The sequence below is a fragment of the Toxorhynchites rutilus genome, chromosome 1, assembly GCF_029784135.1.
Source record: "Toxorhynchites rutilus septentrionalis strain SRP chromosome 1, ASM2978413v1, whole genome shotgun sequence".
NCBI lineage: Eukaryota > Metazoa > Arthropoda > Insecta > Diptera > Culicidae > Toxorhynchites > Toxorhynchites rutilus.
Genome location: NC_073744.1, coordinates 205587350 through 205608423, shown reverse-complemented (window position 1 = coordinate 205608423; position 21074 = coordinate 205587350). Strand labels below are relative to the sequence as shown.

General features: G+C 39.7%; 2 protein-coding genes across 3 annotated transcripts; one reads left to right on the top strand and one right to left on the bottom strand.

Moving 5' to 3' along the window:
• The first annotated feature begins 3604 nt into the window (after nucleotides 1-3604).
• On the top strand, nucleotides 3605-6487 carry LOC129764424 (uncharacterized). Its single transcript, XM_055763493.1, has 3 exons — nucleotides 3605-3860; nucleotides 3942-4376; nucleotides 4439-6487. The coding sequence occupies exons 1-3, from the start codon at nucleotides 3775-3777 to the stop codon at nucleotides 6144-6146; spliced, it is 2229 nt and encodes a 742-aa protein (XP_055619468.1). The 5' UTR covers nucleotides 3605-3774; the 3' UTR covers nucleotides 6147-6487.
• Nucleotides 6488-16108: 9621 nt separating this feature from the next.
• Nucleotides 16109-20680, bottom strand: LOC129764466 (solute carrier family 25 member 35-like). Of its 2 annotated transcripts, none has more exons than XM_055763575.1 (3): nucleotides 20516-20680; nucleotides 19159-19909; nucleotides 16109-16493 (listed from the first exon to the last, which is right to left on the bottom strand). In XM_055763575.1, the coding sequence occupies exons 1-3, from the start codon at nucleotides 20516-20518 to the stop codon at nucleotides 16303-16305; spliced, it is 945 nt and encodes a 314-aa protein (XP_055619550.1). In that variant the 5' UTR covers nucleotides 20519-20680; the 3' UTR covers nucleotides 16109-16302. The 2 variants fall into 2 exon arrangements, with proteins under 2 accessions (XP_055619550.1, XP_055619558.1); XM_055763583.1 differs by lacking the exon at nucleotides 20516-20680 and adding an exon at nucleotides 20103-20376.
• Nucleotides 20681-21074: the final 394 nt, after the last annotated feature.

Below are 21074 nucleotides of genomic sequence, written 5' to 3'. Positions count from 1 at the left end.
GTGGTCGTAGAACGCTTTTTCGTTATCTCTGAACATCCGATTTTGTTCCTGGCGCTTTGCAGAGTCAGAGTAACGTTTCAGCCGTTTAGTTAGGACGCTCAATTGCTGTACCAGTGTGTCGAGTTTTTCCGTCAGCTGGTGAGCTCCCAGCTGGCGAAGTTCAGTAGGCCGCACGATCACAGCAACTTGGCGACATAATTTCGCCGATCTGCTGCCTCTTTTGTACGCCATCAGTCTTCCAATTGCGGCGCGCTTGTTTAGGATCCGTTGCTCCAATCTCCTTCGCCATGGAGGCTCACGCCTTTCACGGAGATGTTGGAGCAGTCCGCCTCTTGGCCTAATACGGTATCCTAAACTTTTGGCGGTCGCCACAGCAGCACAGTAAACTTTCAGTTGCAGCTCCTCCATGTTCTCAGCATCAACCAAGTGCAGCGGAAGAACGTGCTCGTTCATGAGCTTTACTGCACTTGTCAGCCTGCGGGAATGCTGCAACTTCGGGATCCTGGGGCGCGACAATGGGTCTGTGTCGCGGAACTGTGAGATCGCCTCGTCGTAGTGGAAGACCAGATCGCGTAGTAGTTGTTGATCTGGCTGTGGGTCTTCCGGCTCAGGGGGTTGTAGTACTGTGGCCTCCACTGGTGCTGATTCGCGTGCCCCACTCGCGAATGAATTGCTCAGCCGTACTGAACTTCGTCTCGACACATCGCTTGCTCTGTTGTTCCTGGAGCTTATTTCTCTCTGCACCTGCTGCTTGATCTCGTCGATTTGCGTTTGGGAGAGCATGTTGTTGCGTACTATCGCTCTACGCCTCGCGTTCATCGCGTTCTGATCAAGCCTCCCGACGAACTCTGGATACGCTTCCTCGAACATTGTTAGTATTCGAGGGCGACCGCTCATGTCCGTCTCCAAAGCAGTGCAGATGTAATAGGCGCGGATCACGAATTCGTTCATTTCGTGTGTCCACATGATCCGGCGCCTAGTTGTACCCACAAGTGTGGACGACTGTCGTCTGGCAGTCGCAACACGTCTCGTAGGCGCAGCGTTTCTTGGGTGATGTCGATGGCTGCTGTTTCCGTGTGGCGGTAGCTTTTTTTTTTTTTTTTTTTTTTTTTTTTTTTTTTTTTAAAATCTTACGTACTTTATACGCGCGAGAAAATGTGTTGTTCTACACTTCACTTGTTAATGAATTAGTTATTCACTTTGTGATATATCAAGTGTCCGCTTACCACTGGTGGGGGCTCGCACTTCTGAATTAGTATTTTGTTGTGTTAGGTTTAGATAATTGTTCGTGTTTACTTACAGGAAGATTACTGCTTTCATCTCCTGGAGTCTGGGTAGGTTGAATCGGTTTCCTCGTAGATCGTTCGTTCCAGGTGGCGGGATTAGTTTTCCTAACGGCAGCGAGTCCTTGATTTTCGCTCAGGGGGTCCTCTCGCTTGTTCGTTTGGTTTCTTCAGTAGATGTAAACTTCTCCTCTTTAACTCGGTGGCGGTGCTTCCAGATATCCGCTCTATAAACACTACTCACTTCGTTGTACCACTTGGCCAATGACTGCGCCAATTATGCCGTGACTTAACTCGCGGTTTAAAAAAAAAACTTTTATTTAATTTCTAATTACCCTTTTTATTCGTTTATAACACTTTACATTCGGTTCATAAACCTTTATGCCCGTATTCAACTCGGCTACGCTCAAGACTAAATTCTATAATCGTATTACAAGGCTTAAATAGACTACATCTGCTGATCTCATTATTTCCGTCGGTGGTTCGAACCTGATCGAACCTTTGTTCGCGTCGTTCGATTGATTTCCGCGGCGTCGGCAAATGTTGGTTTACACGCGCGGTGTAACTTTGACGCCTCTGTCTGTTGCTATGGGTCTCGGCTGGGCTTTTGCTGACGTCTTGACTTCTGGGACGCCTTGGTCGGTCGGTTGTGGTGTAACGTATATATATATATATATATATATATATATATATATATATATATATATATATATATATATATATATATATATATATATATATATATAGCGAAACGGCTCCGGTCATGCCTCAAGGAATTTTCTAAAATAATATTTTGCCGATGCCTTTGCGCGAACTACACGGGCGAGTAGCACCATAATAGCAAATCAAATGTCGAAGTTCGTGATATGGGTGCGTTCATCGCTATTCGGTTCGGCGTCGGTTTAACCCTTTCATTACGGCAGTGTGCTCCGCCGAAGTGCTACCCCTGTACGGAGCACTGCGCCGAAAAGTATGCACATCGCGCTGGTGTGATCGAAGAGCAGTATGAATTTCATGTCGTCTAAAGACGACGCTCGTACACACAGCTCGTCGCGCGGATGTCGTCTATAGACGACGCTCGTAACGGAAGGGTTAACCATCAATAACCACGCTTGGCAACATTGACATCTGGAAATTTTCATATAAGATGTTTCCCCCGCATGTTAAAAGTGGTTTTTCATGTACATAAAAGCGCAGCGTAGTATGTCAACTGCTTCCCGGTTAGAAAATAAATGATCGTTAGAAAATAAATGAGCGACCCGTCCAATTTCAAACGCTTATTGCTCATTCATTTCATGATGGATTGATGAGATGTTTGCATCATACGTTGTCGGCACTCCATAATAATTTTTCACATTGAATAAAATAATATATATCATGTAACTAACAATCGAACAATTAAAAAATCTCAACCAATATCCAAACAGAAGATACCTAGGCCTGATTGATCGAAATTGACGTCATTTCTGTTTCGCGCCCGATGCGTTCGTTCACCGGCAAGCTGCATGACAATCGAGTAGGAGGCGCCTACTTCACACATACCAAATGATGAGGCATAACATCAACAATCGAGCTGTGTCCCGCATCGGTCCAGTACTGATGGCAACAGCAAACATCATGAGCAGAAAGTTTCAGGCATGTTCTCTCTTTCTGCTGATGCTGCTGCTCAGTCAGATTTCTCATTTTGTTCGACGCTCAGATCGGTAAACATATATGTTTTTAGTGTTTTAAGTGTGGTCACATCAGATCAACATCAACCAACATGACCTCATGCGGCAAGGAAGGCAAAGGAGGATCGAAGCGTATCGCAAGGTTCTACATGACAATATCCAGTGTATCAAACTCGCTATTCGCCGTTTAGCTCGACGTGATGGTGTCAACGAAAACCACCAAAATAAAAACAGAAATAAGCAGCAGCGGCTCCGAAAAAGCTACCGCTGCCAAAAAACACAAAATACCCAACAACCAAACCAAACGGCCCTTTTCAGGGCCATCAGATCATTATCAAAGAGTTTAACAATATATTTTTTCAAACATCCAAAATCAACATGCGACAGGTAGCCTAACATAATCCTACGTCAACTATGCGATCGTGTCTCGGACACAACCTTCTGTGACTTTTTTTTAACAAAAAATAGATAATGTTCACGCTTGTCCGCGGAGGGGGAGGTAGGTTTCTGAAAACGTACTTTTTCCATACACGTGGTATGTGAAGGACCCTTACTTTGTGATAGCGAAATGTTTCAATTCGAAACATTTCATTCCGTTTCGGTTTAATTTTTTTTATCTTGCTCAAGACTTAATTCGTCAATTTGGCAACCATGGACCTACAATTCTGCGAAGGCTGGAGATTTGCCGCTGTCAATTGTGAAAAATAATAAAGTTACGACAACAGCGCAATAAATTGGCCGTGCGGAGTTGGAGATACACACAAATATTTTCGGTTTTTCAAATTATGAAACGACGTTGAAACCTCCTGCACAACACGACAATGACCGTATCATTCTGTGGAAAACGTCTGCTGCTGACCCGGCTAAATGTGTTGGCCAACCAGAGGCGCCACGGTTATATTGTGCTGTAAGTGTTGTTTTGTATCTTACCGGTTTCTTCGTCGTCCGGCATAGTGATTACATAGTAAAAGCGGTCTTCCTCTTGCAGAGTTCCCGAAATTGGAGAGGATACGTCAGAGCGCAATCCGCTGAATCGAACTGAAAATGGATTGCCCGAATTCAACAGTGTCACGATTGAACGATGCGTTGGCACCATCAGTCAGCAGGTGAGGACCGTGGAGAAAGAAGTCAAAGCCTTGGAGGAGAAAATAACCGGTGAGAAGGCGGCTGGAGGTACGCTTGATGTGATAAGAGACATTTTGGTGCCACTGGAGAAGGTGGGCGCTCCGCTGGAGACAACATGGGGCGTGTCTAAAACTTTGTATCTTGGTAACAGCTCAAAGATGCCCACGAAAAGTTACATGACAATCCATGAGCGTGCGAGAAGTGCGAGAAGTTACAAGTTTAACAGTCTGCCAATCTATAATGCACTGAAGGATGTGGATACCGGCGTGGCAGGAAAGTTCTCGCAGGAAGAGAAGCGGTAAAAGTCACACAGCGGTTTACATTCTTGTATTTATTCATTTAAACGTTTGAGAATTGCAGATTAATCAACAAGTATCGACTGGAATCCAGATTAGGCGGCATCGAAGTCGATGGGTCATCCAAGGAGGAACTTAAAGACGTAATCCGTAAGCTTTCCCAAGAGAGAGCAAGATTCCACGGGAAAGTGGAGGTAGCCATTAAAAAGTTTTCCCACACCGTCAATGAGCCGGAATTGATGCGCGAGTTTCCGCCATCGATGCTCCAAGCATTGGCCCTGGATCAGTCGCAGGCTGTTAAAGGGCCGTGGAAAATCACCCTGCAACCATTTGTGGTGCAAAATTTTCTCGAGTATTGTCCAGATCGTATACAGCGATGGAATGTCTGGCAAGCGGACACCCGGAAGTGTTCGAATCATACGGACAAGTCGTTGGAAAACAGTACCCACGTGGAAACGATTCGTGGCCTGAGAAGACGTCAAGCGAAGCTGCTTGGTTACGAAAATTACGCCCACATGTCAATGGAAACGAAGATGGTCGGTTCGATCGATGCGTTGAAAAGTACCCTGAATGAATTGCATCAATATGCTCGACCCGCGATGGATAACGAAATCGTCTCGTTGAAGGGTTTTGCCAACGAGAGAGGTTACAAGGGAGAGCTCGATATTTACGATGTCCCGTACTGGAGAAGGCGGCAGCTGGCTGAAGTTCATCAGTATGACAGGGAAGCTTTGAGGGAATACTTCCCGATGCCTAAAGTGTTGTATGGCTTGTTCAAATTGGCCGAAACTTTGTTCGATATCCGTATCGTGGAACGATCTGGAGTTGATACGTGGCATGAAGATGTGAAGTTCTACGATATTTTCGATGCTAAAAAGGGCAGTGAGCCAATAGCCGGACTTTATGCAGATTTATATTCCCGCGAGGAGGAGAAAATTTCGGTTGCGGGTAATGCTGGCTGGATGATCGGAGTTGTTAACAAGAGTGAGATTGTCAATGATAAACCATTAACTGCATTGATTTGCAACTTTCCCGCCCCACTCTATGGGAAACCATCTCTTCTAACTCTGGATGATGTCCAGATATTGTTCCACAAATTTGGCCATGCTCTCCAGCATTTGCTGACGGAGACAAAATATAGCGAAATTGCAGGTTTGTCGTTCGTGGAATGGGACGCTGTTGAAGTCTCGGGTCATGTTCTGACCCACTTTTTGCAAGACCCAGATGTGATTCGTTCCATCACCGCACATTACAGCACGGATGAGCCGCTAACGGATGAGCTGGTGAAGGCCATTCAGACACGCCATACACACCTCGGTGGATACGGTCTTTGTCGCGAGCTTTATCTGTCGAATCTGGACTTGGAATTGTATCAAACGTCTGACTTCTGGCTGGATATTGTCAGGAGGCTGTATCCCCAGTTTCATCACTTCCCGTTAGACAAGAAAGATGCCCACCCGTGCTCAATGGGTACGATATTCTCCGGTGACTGGGGAGCAGCCTACTTCAGCCGGTTGTGGTCTCGCTTGGTTGCGGCCGATATTCACAACGCATTTGTGGAGGCTAAGAGCAAGGGTCAAGAGCAAGAGGTCGGCCGGAGGTTCCGCGAAACGTTTCTTGCGCTCGGTGGTGGATGTCACCCATCGGAGGTGTTCCGACAGTTCCGAGGACGGGATCCGTGTCCAAAGGCATTGCTGCAGATGTACGGAATGTGTAAGCCAGTCTATGGTGTGGGATCATCTGACGCTTCTAAGAAAAGTAAAAATGACTAGATAAATACAAAAAAAAAAAGTGGTGTTGCATCAAACGAGTTTAATAAACAATTTGTTGCGTTTCATTATGTTCGCAATTGCGGCTGATGATTTCGATGTGTAATTGATCTATTTCCCAGCATTCGGGAACCATTACGACACATTTCGAGCCGTGAGCCGGCTTTACTAATACGACACATTCTGGACTAAACACTCAGTTTGAGTTATCGTGTCAGGCTCGACTGAATGAACAGTTAAAGAGCAGTTGAATTCGCAACATCCGGGTAACTGAATTAGGAAAAGATGCCTTATTATCTCACACAATGTGTAACAATTCTTTAAGTTGAGAGAGGCCCCTGTTATTCCGTTTTTATTTTAGTTAAAATCCGAAATCACTGCTAGTGTCATAAAAGCGGTCGTAGTAGGCGTTTCTTATATCTTTTGACAGCAAATTGTTTGAAAAACCTGTATCTTTCGACGGTAAAAATTTCAAGTTGAATCGTTTTGTTTTGAAAAAGTTGTGCGAGTGTTACGAGTTTTACGGACCCAGCCTAGATAGCCTGGCCGTTCATTAAAGCGTAATCAGGCGTAATGTATAATCTTTATAAATAAAAATATAAAGCAAAATCTGTTGGTAAGCGAAAACCCCGAAGAAGAGATGGTCCGAATTTAGACTTCTTTATTTTTTTTGTATTCGTCTCTTCCCGTAGATCAATATAGTGGAGAGAAAAATCGGAAAATTTTCAGAAAACTGAAGGAAGGTCGGAAAATTGAATTCCCACATGTTCGAAAATTACATCACAATAAGCGTTGTTAGTCCATTCAATGTTTGCGCTATCGAAATTGATATTTTTTCGTAAGTGGAAATGGATTTTCAGGCGAAATAACGCATTTCCATATCTCATATCTATATCTATAAATAAAAATGGAAGGCCAAATGTGTTGGTAAGCGCAAACCCCGTGGAAGGAATGGTTCAATTTGAGTCATCTATATTTCGTTGTATTCGTCTCTTCCCGTAGATCAATATAGCGGAGAGAAAAATCGGAAAATTCGGAAAATTGTATTCCCATTTGATCAATATAGCGGAGAGAAAAATCGGAAAATTCGGAAAATTGAATTCCCATTTGTTCTAGAATTAGCTAAAACAAAAATGGAAGGCCAAATGTGTTGGGGTGCCCTAAGCCCGAGGAAGGAATGGTCCCTAGAGGCGAATGAACTGAAAAGTTTAAACCCTCTTAAAACCAAAATTGACCCCAATTTGAGCTGTCTTTATTTTGTAATATTCTCTGTATCAAACATGTATTCCATGCAACGGAGAAACATGTTATTTCCAAATGCTTGAAGAATCTTGAACGAGGATTGTGTCTGAAAATAATTTTATATTATAAGAACGAATTTTTGTAGAAGTACTAGACAATTTATAGTAAAAGGAAATTGTAAAGAGTCAAAGGGTACTCAATCAATGAAGAGTTCAGTGATTGGACTCACTAACGTTCACTTAGTAAGAAAACGTGGATGTTTGAAAGTATTCAAATCAAAAAATCTATTTCGTTCGGGACGAAGTCGGGTCAGCTAGTTAGAAATAAAAGCACAACAGACGCATTTTCAGTCAAGTTATTTCTATGCCAGCAAAAAGGGAACCATATTTCTTTCTCCTTTTCTTCCTCCTGGATGGTATAGATAAGCGAACCAGAATTAAAATAACGAGACCCGAGCGGGAATTGCGCCAAAATGGCGAAAGTGCGCTAGGCAGGTCAAATAGAAGTAAAGTTTACTGCGGGCAATTAGGCTTCACCCTTTATCGCATGGAATGAGTGCGAAGAAGGAATAAAGCAAGGAAAAAATATTTATTTAGGATCCCACGAGTGTAGCGTACACTGAGAGAAATAATTAGTAAATATAACGAATTTTTTGGTAAATACTACCAATCTATAGTCATTTTCGACCGTACTAATAAACACATATGTCAAGCAGAACCATGATTCGGAAGCCCAATATCGGCTACATTTTCTCGCCGAAAATGCACGTATCAGAATTGTATCCTTATTATACCTCCGTATTGCCTTTTCATTTTTTTCATTGTTCCCATACAATGAAAATGGTTAATACGCACTTTTCTCACCAATTTTCAGATATGACAATATCCAAGCTTACTAATGTTATCGAGTAAAATATACTAATCTCTGGTAGGGATGCGGGTTTGTTGACAATATGTACAAAAAATTTGTACATTCTACTAATTTTGCATTACCAAATGTATTTAGTAGTTTTCGACCGAGGATTTTTCTAAGAGTAGTGGAGATCATTCGAGGGGTTGTACCCGAGACACGACCGCTTAGGACGTAGGACTACGCAATCTTTTTTTTTTTTTTTAAATTTGTTGGTTTATCATTTCGGATATTATTTGCGAAGTTTCATAGATAACTCTTTAGTAAAGAGTTCCGTGGACCCTGAGAAGGTTTAATGACTTGTGTGGTTTTGTAGAATCATTTCGAGAAGCAACGATTCTTCCTTGCGTTTGCGAGAACAATACACTAATTAGTCATATGTCGCAATTTGTTGTTGCATCAGAACAGAGCCGATGCGCACAAGAGCAAATATGAATCCGCGTTGACGGCATTGAGCTTCGTCTTACGAAATGGGGAAGTAGGCATGACAATATGGGTTGCAGAAGAAAAGAACACACTTTTAAAATAAAAATTATGAATGAAAATTATTTTTCTCAAATCAAATTAGTATTTTATGTAAATGAAAATCACTTTTGCTTGCAAGTAGTGAAAAAATATCATACAAAAATTGTGTCTAAAGATAATTTTATATTGTAATGGTAAGTTTTGTTGAGAATTTCTGAAAATTCATAGAAAATAGTTCAAATTAGGGTCAGAACAACGTACTTCTAGTAGATAAATAACGCCAAGAAAAAAAAAATCCGTGCAAATTTATGTAATTTAAAACTGCCTTAGGGCCTACTCTGATAGAGAAGAGTTGGCCTCACACAAACTAATGTCGTATCCAGATGTCAACACCATTCCGCCGTCGACACGAATGGTAACTAAAAGTATCGGTGCTATTCACATGTACAGGAAATTAACAAATTCTAAGTTTCGCGCAACGAAAAAAATACACACACAAAGCCAAACACTGATGACTATACAGTCAACCCTCCTATAACGCGGAGATGAAATTGCGACAGCCCTCCTATAACGCGGTTCTCTTATAGCGCGGTCTCCGTTCAACCACGTCTTACCAGTTCTTTTCGTGCAACCAATGCATGTTTTTAACTGAATATGTTTATATAAACATTCAAGATAATTTCTTAGCCGTTTACGACATCGGTTTCAGGCAAGCTCCGGCTTAGAGGATATGATTCGCAAGTCAAGATGTCCTGCAAAATTAGCTATCATTGCCAAACCTATCGAACTACTCGGTGAGTTCAAGGCAGATCTACGGAAAAAGTGCGCCCGTTTGGTTATTAACATATTGCGGACCGCTCACGAGATTTCTCGTGTTTCGCGTTCCGTCTGTTACGGATGGATCACGAAATAACCAGTGTTTTCTACACTTGAAGGTTAAATCCTTGGTTTCCCAAGAATCTAACGAGGCCTACCGATGCCTCGTGGAATTCGTGGAATCCGAACAAATGAAGAGTTCAAGTTTGCCCCAAAGCGTGCGGTCCCTAATGTGTAAAGCTGGGTTAGAGGAGCGGTAGAAATCAGTACGGCAGAAAGCGGAAGTGGGTTTATCTGAAATGTTCATGGGAAAGGATGATCACAAGAGTTTGAATGAATTTTGCACTCTCTCATTATTTAAGTAGTATTCAGCTGCTACTAGTATTTTATTCGAAGATAAACGTATGAACTGTTGTAGAGTTCACAAATGTGCACAAACGTATTTTGTTTTGTTTTCAAAAAATCGGTATACTTTAAAAATGGTTACAGAAATGCAGATTGAGTATGCGAAGCCACTTCTTTAACTTCAGCATCATCAACGTTTATATCAGAGAAGAACACCCGAATGCAGTTTTGAAATTTTAACATTTAAATGAAAATTTTTAGTTCAGTTTTGACGTAGAACTACGTCTTTGATTTCTATATAGAAGGGTCACTTTACGAAAAATGTAACGTTTATTAAGAGTTTTCAAATGCATATTACGCAGAATCTTTCTTACGATATATGTTATAATATTTACCATTTGACAGCAAATTTATCCATTTTTTTGCCTGAGACATCAACAGTGAAAATAATTAAACTTGTGTACAATTTAACAAAAAAGACGTTCGTTGATTGGGCCGAAAAATCAATACACTTATCGAATTTTACTCGCTAACTGGGCTGCAAAACAGCAAAAGCAATATTTCGAATTGAAGATAACATCTATTATTGATACATAACTGCTTTGCATCCCAGTTAACGTATGCCCTGTTATAGATAAGTCCAGTTGAAGATAGTCCAGTTAGGGAATGACTTCTGTATATGACGGGGTGATGGACTCCATAAACGAGTGTCTTCCGGGCTGCGACAACATGGGAATTGTACAGCGAAAAATGATATCAATACTAGGTAGCGATAATCATGCGAGGACCTATTGAGATCGGTAATACATCGCATCACAAAAATGAAACGAAATGAAATATTAATCTTCATGACTCATATTAATAATTCTCAATGACTCAATTCCTTCTATGATAGATTGAGAAGTAGAACCAATGCGACTTGATTGTGATAGTCGGCAAACGAACATTATTCCACCGAAAAAGCTACTTTTCAGGGCTACTATTTAGAGTTTCAAGAGAATTACAGAAAAAGGCGCTATATCGGTTATTTCAAGAAACAGAGAAAAACTTTGTTCTACAAAGATGTCTCAAATAATTAGAGCTACAACATTGTCGAACTATGTTTACCTCTATCTATAAAGATGAGAAAGTTAGATTTTTTATTTCATCGAAAATTTTGGTCACCATATTTTTGACAACATAAAAACGAGCGCTCTATCATGAGTAACAACTTTGTCTAAGACAGTTTTTGTCTAGAGAATAACTGTCGAGCTCTAAATGCTAATTTCCACTTAAATGCATCTCCTGGACCATTGTGCATTGTATTCGAGCATTTTTCAACTCGAGCAATTGCATTTTTCTACGAGAACAAATGTCTCGACAAGAAATGGTTGATCGTCATATGGGAAAATGCTAGTAAAACGTGGATTTTAATGCTTACCTTTCATAAAAAATTTCAATTGCATTTCCTTTGGTTTGACGTCTATTTGTATAAGTATGTGAGTATAAATACAATACTTTCAATCCAGCACTATGGAATCACAATTCATTTATTCATTTTCCGTAGGCCTTAGAATGGTGCTCCCTTGGCCGAGTGGTTAGCGTCATAACTAACATGCCGGGTGTTCGGGTTCGATTCCCGTTCTGGTCGGGGGGATTTTTCGTCAAAGAAATTTCCTCCCACTTGCACTGTGATCACGCGTATTCTAGAGCTTCCCACTCAGAATGCATTCAAGGCGTGTCATTTGGCATAGAAATCTCAACTTAGTACTAATAAAAATGACGCAAGTTATACTACGTTGAGACGGCGAAGTTCCTCTAGGAACGTTAGTGCCATTGAAGAAGAAGAAGAAGGCCTTAGAATGGGTATATGAGTACCATCAATACACCGGGTATCTTGAATTTGACGAAGAAATATTGCTTTGTTTCATTAAACGATGTTGTATCGAATTCGATCCATTTTTCGCATAAGCTTCTTTCCAGAAGTGGCATCATTTTATTGAACACTGATGAAACTGTTGGTTGAGCCATATCAAGTAAAAAGTTTTCTCCTTCATTACATTAATTTGGTACGGCCAGAAGCCGGAAGATTCAAAACGGCCGCTAATTTCAAGGCTGCAGGAGTAGCAGTGCTTCTAAAAGTTGTTTGGAACACGGTTGTATCCGAAATATTTTGAAATGCTTCTCGACCAAGTCTGATATACTGCCGAAGCCTTGAAACAAAAGAATAATTATTATCATTTATATCGGAAACGTAAATAAGACAAATTCACTCATTTTCACTTAACGATAGTGGGTTACTTTTATCCCTCAGCTCTCGCCTCTGTGGAATAGTAGTGCTTTTTGGTAGAACCCGGACCAATTGTTCGATAGTTAGTTTCATGATATAAATATATTATTTTCTTCAAAGTGATTAATTGTTATTGCAGTAAGTTAAATATAATTGCTGGTGATTTTAACATTGACTGGCTTAATGTCCGAAGTTCGAATCAATTGAAACAATTATCACATTACTTTACCTTAAAACAATCTGTTAACGAAGCTACGAGAATATCTAAATATAGTAGAACTCTAATAGATCACGTGTATTCAAATTTTACAGAGGCCAAATTCAAAATAACTGATCATGAGACAATTTTTGTTTACATTGAGAATGGACAGGATGACCGTGATGGAAATAGAATAAAAATTAAAAACTGGAATAGATATTCCAAAGAAGCCATGTCTCAGCTTGTTTCGACAAGCCTGGATTTTGAAGCAATGGCGGGACATCTGAATGATAAAGCAGCTGTTCTGACCGATATTCTGAGAGAGTGTACCAATAAATTAGTGGTTGAAAAATATATTGAATTAAACAATTCGAACAGCTGGTACTCTTTTGATCTGCTGCGTCTCAAACGCAAAAGAGATAAAAAGTACAGAAAGTTTATAAGGACTAATTTAGAAAATGATTGGAATAGGTACACCTTCGCGCGGAATATATATTCACAGGTCTTGAAAAGGACTAGAAGTGAATATATACAGAGGAAAATCGATGAACATCAAAATAATAGCAAAGAACTATGGAAGTTATTGAAAAAGTTATTAAATTCTAAAAATAGTGTACCGCGATCCATAGTTTTCGAAGGGTCAGAAGAGCAGTCAGACCAAACTATTGCCGAAAAATTCAACAGTTATTTCGTCAATAGTGTTCTGCTGATCAACCAAAGTATTGGCTTGGTCAGTGAACCTGACGAAATAATATAGCCGATTAATATTAATTGTAGACTAGATTGTTTTTCACCCATCACTTTTGCTGAGTTAAGAGATATTTGTTTTTCATTGCAAAAATCCGCTGGTATCGATAATGTCAACGCAAAAGTGATACAAGATTGCTTTCATGTCATTGGACACGATCTACTGGACCTAATAAATGAATCTCTACGAACTGGGCACGTGCCAACGGTTTGGAAGGAATCCCTTGTGATTCCGATCCCCAAAGTTAATGGGACGGATAAAGCCGAAGAGTACCGCCCTATTAGCATGTTGCACATATTAGAAAAAATGTTAGAACTTGTTGTGAAAGTCCAGCTGATGCATTTTGTAAATAACAACAATTTGCTAATACCGGAACAGTCGGGATATCGAGAGGGACACTCTTGTGAAACCGCGCTGAATCTGGTATTAGCAAAATGGAAAGAGAATATCGAGGCGAAAGAGACTATATTTGCGGTATTTCTGGATTTTAAACGCGCTTTTGAAACAATTTCTAGGCCCTTATTGTTACAAACATTAGAGCGCAATGGAATAGTAGGAATGTCGTACAAATGGTTCGAGAGCTATTTGTGCGACAGGACTCAAAAGACTCGTTTTAATGATTCTTTTTCCGATCCCATCGGCAACTCACTCGGGGTGCCACAGGGAAGTGTCTTAGGGCCCATTTTGTTTATTTTATATATAAATGATCTGCGACGGGTTTTACGATTTTGTGACATTAATTTGTTCGCGGATGATACTGTCTTGTTCATCGCAGCTAAGAATATAAAAGAAACCGAGGAACACACAAACGAAGATTTGCATTCTCTGGCTCAGTGGCTTAAATTCAAACAATTGAAATTGAATGTTGGCAAAACAAAATACATGCTAATTTCTTCAGCAAACTCCAGTATTGACGTAAATTTTGAAATAGATGGTGAGACATTAGAACGCGTGAATGAAATCAAATACCTAGGAGTTATCAGTGATGACAATTTAAATTAAATTGTATAAATCATTGATCTCACCGCACATAGACTTTTGCTCGTCGATCCTATTCCTTGCAAACAATACACAATTAACGAGATTGCAGCGTTTACAAAATAAAATTATGCGTTGATTTTAAGATGTAGTAGATACACTTCCTCTAATTTGATGTTGGACGCGCTACAGTGGCTATCTGTGAAGCAAAGAATTTACTATTTGACAATGGTGTTCATCTTTAAAATTTTAAACGGTATGCTGCCTCGATATTTGTGTGATCGAATTGAAAGAGGAAGTCATGTTCATAGATACAATACTAGAAACGCGGATGATGCAAGAACACCTAACTTTATATTCAGTAGGTCGCAGAACTCGTTGCTATACAAAGGAATACATTTTTTCAATTCGATGCCCAGGGAAATAAAACGAGCGGCAACAATGGCAGAGTTTAAGCGAATGTGTATTTCCCACGTTAAATCTGTTTTGTAAACAGGGTTTCGAAAAATTTTTGTAAATTAATTTATTTATGTTTACTAATTATTGAAATTAAAAAAAAAATACAGGTATCTCAAACTGCCATGTTCGTACTGATGATGATGATGTTTTTTTATTGTATTGTATTTTTTTAAAAAAAAAAAAAGAAAAACGAGCGTTGTCTACGAAAGTTTGAGCCTCGCGCGCGTTTGGTGGGCCTGGACTAATGTTAATAATGAACACTGGCAGAAAACTGACACACAATGAAATTTTATGTAGGGTCTGAAGTGGAAACTGGAATTGGGATAGCTCATTCAGAATTGTTGTAAACTATCTTTAATCAGATGGTGGTATCGATTATTTCTGATTGTAGCAGATCTCTTTTATGTTCTAAGTTGAAACTTTTGGATATTGGGTTCAATTCCCAATCAGTCAAGGATCTTCCCGGGTTGGAAATTTTCTTGACATGCCTTGGAAAAAACTTTGGGCCTGAAGTTGAGACTATGACTATGTCAATGTCAATATGGATAGGAACATTGTTTGTTTTTTCGCAGTTTATGCCTATTTTTTTAAATGTTCTATTGATAGATATTTATGCTTGCAACAGAGCCAGTTCGCTTTGTTTTTGTTTTTATAATACTGGCTTCTTGATATGTTTTAAAATAAATATTATCTATAAGATAAATCGTCCTGCTCAAACCTTTGTAGGGGTATGAGGTGGGCCATCATCATCATCAACATCATCATCATTAATATCTTATGGAATGTCCAATTCGAGTTGCGCAAAAATCTCATCAATCCATTATGAGAAAATGTAGAAATTGAACAATTTTCACGATGCGATAGAATTTCGTTTTTCTATTTGCACCCCACTATGTTCCCGGAAGACGTTATCCTACGTCAAAACACCTCGATATTCGCAATTGGCTGAAATCAGCCCAACCGGAATATGTTGGCCGTTTGTCAAGCGAAATTTAAAAAAGGGTGCTAAAGTGACTCGGAATGTTGCAGACATGAAGAGATCGTGAAATAAAATGGTCAACATAATCCAAACATTGAGGAGATATTTTTTCCTGAAAAGAACAATACATTATCTGCATTTTGATATAAATACAGTTTTAGTATCTTCAAACAATCCCGAGATACAACTGGATTTGTGATTCTGGATTCTAAATGAAGTATGCTTTGGAAAAAAAATTCATTAGAATTTGTTCATTGTCACCTAGGTTGCATGAAGCGGATTTAGGTTATTTTTCTAGCGCTTCCTTCAACCTACTCACCAGTTCAACAGTTGTTCAATATCTGCTCAGTTACACGGTGCGCTTTCGATTCATTCGGAAACCTCGTTCATTTCCTTTCGTCCTCTACCATTCGGACGCTATTTATTTTTCGCTCACTTTTCAAATTGTGTTCGGTTTCCACTAGCTGGATTTTGATCCCAGGTGTGGAATCACTGGCATGCATTGCGCTTCTATATGGACTGTGGTGATCAGATTTATTAAAATTGACAATCCACGTTCTTCGATCATTCGTTTTAATGAACAATTTCGCATTGCATCGGTGTTTCCTTAAGTGCCTATTTATGCTTTAACAAGTTAAGCCTACTTATGCTTCAATAAATTAAGTACAATATCACTTTGTCGAAACATCGGTTTCCTTCTACAATCCTATTCTCTATGGAGACAAATTCGCAATGATTGACTTTACCCACTTAGTAATACAGATCCTTCCAGCTTTTGAACTGATCCCAGAAGGTAAGGTTCAGGATGGTGTGCGGAGCGATGCGCCAATAGTTGGGTACAAATCCTTTATACAGCCCGTGGAGTCCTTCCGCGTGCAGGGTTTTCTTGAAGCAATCCCACACGCTGCTATACAACAGGCCCTTGCCGTTGCTGTCCACTCCTAAGGGGGAGAAGTAAGGAATGATTAAAATTTCAGTTTTATGGCATTGTACAGAGTCGACTTTGAGGTAATTTGCATTAATAATTTTTATTTCGGTTCGTCAGAACGAGCGTACGATACTCAATTCTTTACAAATAAGTCGCAGCTGTTAAAAGAAACACGGTTCATAGAAGAACCACCTGTTTCATTGGAGAAAACGTGCCTCAGGATGTTTGAGCTCGAGAGCCTACAGCGGGAACTTCTTTGGATACTGGGTATGAATCCAGTTTTCTCTTCTCTCAAGGAGCTGACTAGTGTTTGTGATGCAACAATACACAAGCGCTCTCCACCAGACGGCACGAAAACCGACACATTGTATCATTTCATCAAGTTCCACCTTTCATTTGAAGTAGCAAAAAGAAAATCACGCTGCGATATGATGCTGACTGCTCTCTGGAAAGAACTGGAGTGCGTAGCAGCATAATGAAATCCTCTGCTTTTACGTTCTGGTTGCCAAGCATCTGGCGGAGCTTGAATTGCATTGTTTTCTCTCTTCACAGTGTTCGTTCACATGTGTTAATGTCTGCTCTCTACGTATCCATTTCGTGCGACTGTAGTGAAAATAACTATTAACGTTAACATTATTTTATGAAAACGTGATCTGTTTGATGATTTGACATCTTTACTGGAAGGTGTAGTCATACATCAAAAAAGTCAAGGCAATTATCTGCTAAGGGATTAAGCTATGGTGAAGGTGGAAGCTAGCCATTGTAGTAGTATAGGTAAACCCACGTATAAAAATGGGGTAATAGTGTTTGTGATAGAAGAGAAAAGCACATGTAAATAGATCAATTCACTTATCAGACTGTGTGGTGCTTCATTGACACGAGTCTTTGAATACATTTGAAAAAACAATAACAATTCAATACTGAAGTTAAATGTATGAACGATATGTTCCGATGAACAATTGCAAACTATCTATATATATATATATATATATATATATATATATATATATATATATATATATATATATATATATATATATATATATATATATATATATATATATATATATATATATAATTTATAGTAGGTGCATTTGCATATGAAGTAAAATTCTAATAATACGCGAGCGTTACATGAGCAAATTTATAACACATGCGAATTGGGGCTCTTTAGATATTCACAAGTTCTTCCGCATAGTAACTCGATGTAGATAATTCCTTAATATTTTCCTTCGTTGATCGTATTGTTTTCACATATTCACGTTGGAGAGCCTTAACTCTTCTCTTCGTTGGCCGAGGCATTCAGATTGAATTTAATACTTTTCCGTTTACTGTTTTTGAAAGCATAGGCAGCCGTGGCAGTGTTCCGATCTCTGCAATACAATTTTCTTACCCAATGTTAAAGTTGCTAAAACTAACATTATAGACCCATTAAACGTAAAAATAATTATTGTATTGATATCAACACATTTTTATTCTATTGATTTTCATGACATGAAACGCTATAACTCAGGAATAACATTTTATTGAGTGGTTTTGATAGCTGTTTCGATGATGTTGTCTGGCATCAGTGTCGAAAAAATGCTTTCACCAATACAAACAAAACCATTGCCGAAGATTGAAAAATGAAAAATTAACTTTCAGAGCACTTGCTCGAGTTTTCCGACATTTTTCTCTATACAGTGCGACAGCAGATGAAAATTTAATATCTTGTGAGTAATCGATTAGAGTTTGGTTGATATTACTTCATGGGAAGTGTGCGAAAACGATCATTTTCTTCACACTGTTTCGCAAAATCATTGATTTTCGGGCGAGGGGTGTGGGAGGGAGATGAAAGAAATGAGCGCCATTTTGGCAGCCATTTGTGGCTAGCTTCCACCTTCACCTTAATTGTCTCGGAAAGGCAGATATCGTTCTGAATCATATTTCGGACGCTTAAGGCATATGATGCAGAAAACAGATCTTAACTTTATGCACAGGTATTATTTGGTTGATATTTTTAATAAATTAGTTCAATGTGCTTTTAAGCTTTCTACTTTGGTAGCTATTTGATTGAAAACATAAAAACACATCGAATAAAATGCTTTTTGAATCAAGCGAATAAGAATCAAACTTCGGACACCATTTATAAAAAAAAAATCAAATTTCGGACAGATTGAATTCAAATTTCGGACATTTTATTTTGTAATTTTTTGAACGAAAATTACATTACACTTGATTATATTGTATAGTCAACTGCGAAACACTTACCAAGCAATCACAGTAACCTGATAACGATGATGAGAATTGATGAAACACGAGAGAAATTTAAATATTGATGAAGGGATATATTCTACGTGCTCACGCTAAGCAAACGTTAAACACAAACGATAATGAGTGGATTTTGGATTTTGGATGTTTTTTTTCGACTATGTAATAATTCAAATGCAATTCTCTAATGAAGTGATAGTGAAATCAAGGAAGTACTCTAAAGAAGCATTTGTGATATTAAATTTATAGTTATATCATCAGTGCATTCAGCATTTCAAGATATTAGAACAAAGTGTCCGAAATATGATTCAGAACGGTATTTCTCTGGCGATACATAGAAGAGGATTGTCATGGGAACATAGATAACGCACATTCAACTCATAGAACTTATCCAGTAAACTGAAACGTGTTTGACATATGATGCTCACCTTGATTAAACAGCCTGGTTGCGATAACATCGAACGGCGACATGAAGAAGCAGCAGAAAAATCCACTAAACATGCTGGCCGCAAATGCCGTAATTGCTACCGATTCCCGGAAGAACTCAAACTGCACGAACAAATCCTTGAATGTGGAGAACGTTGCTAACTGCGCGGACGAACCAACAGCAGTACGTGTCACGATTCCTGGATATCCTCGCCACAGTCCCTTGATTCCGTACGTCCTGTAAATGCCTGCCAGGGCATCGATTGTACCGGCGTGGTTGTGCTGAAAGCCGACGGCGTACTTTCCGTGCGAGGTGGCCTGTATCTGGGTTTTGATCATGTACAGTGGACAGGCTATCGTTGCGCCTACCACTCCACTTAAGCCGCCCCAAAAGATGGAATAAAGCACTGTGCCGAATTTGGTGTCGCCACGGGTCCACTCGTAATTCTCGGCGGTCTGATAGATCCCCAGCCGAACGCTGTTCATGGTGAACTGAAAAGCCAACGCCGACACCAACCCTTTCTGGAGACCCGCCAATCCCTCGGCTTTCAGAATCGATTGGATCGATTTCGTGACTGATCGGTAGGGATTTTTCTGACGTTCGCAAGCATCCATCAGTTCGCCTTGTAGTTGCTGCCGAGTTTTGATCACATCGAAAGGGTTACTGAAAACACCGGCGCAAGTCGCCGCACAACCGCCCAACAGGAAATCCATCCCCGACAATGGCGGCAACTTTTCCTCCTTTGGATGAGGCTGTTAGTAACGAAATAACGAATCGAATCTCACTCTTTGCACTCAATGAATTATGTAATTTTCACTGCAGATGAATATGAAATACCCATTCCTCTCGTTTGCGTCTACGCGGTTGTGACCGCGGACAAACCGAAATCTTTCCTCAGCACGTGATCATTTAACAGAACAAAACAAATTGAAACACGTTATTCACCTGTTTCTAGTCTTCTGCACGAAATATTCTATGACAATTCTTCTGTGTGGTAGACGAAAAATGATTCACTACCCTTCTATTCTAGCGTTGCGCATATCAAGCTCACTACTTAGTTAATCGACGGATGCAAACAGTTTCAGAATCTATTTTCGCCATCCTAAATTGCACGGCGCTGGCACTGCATTCAAATTCGAGTGCATCATAAGGTTTGCCAAAAACAGAAAACCAAAAGAAAAAAAAACACTAACGAGATTTGGTGTTTCTTTCCACGGCGTTTCTACACAAACCACGCGAGAGAACGGTGATGATGCTGATCGATCATGAGATAGTTTGTACTCGGCTTTTTGCGGCAGTGAAACTCGCGAGCAAAACATGGGAAGATGAAAGGATGATGTATTTCTCGAGATGTTTACCATTTTGATGGGAGTTATTCAATGCGTTGGTTCATTGTTAAGTTGCTCCGCGGATACTCAGTGCTACGTAAAAAAGGTGCGAGAAGATCAGGTCGGTTCTGATGACCATAACACGTAAGTGATCACTGCAAACTGGAAAACATGCAATGTCAGTTTATTTCTTGTGAAAACATTTCGCAGGAAAGGGAGAGAAAATCCACGTGATTTTCCACACCAGTAGGGCACGAACATGCGCAGTTCAATGGCGAAGGGATTGTCAAACACAGCCTCGACAGCGTTAGATTTTCTCGTATTAGGGTTGTTCTGAGGGAAATGTTTTTTTTTGGAAATTAGGAATGCAAAATGCTTTGTTATACATGTGTGTTTTCCTGTAAATTATATCCAACGAAGGAACTGATATTATTATTTTTAACATACTGAAAAGTTTCAAGTACTGACAGTTGAAATCCATAAGTATTTTAAAATAGGCAAAAGTAATTTTGTAACATGATCACTCCCGGCCCCATTATTAACCTTCTTAAAATCACTTCAATGGAATGTTCTACCCCACCCGACGTTT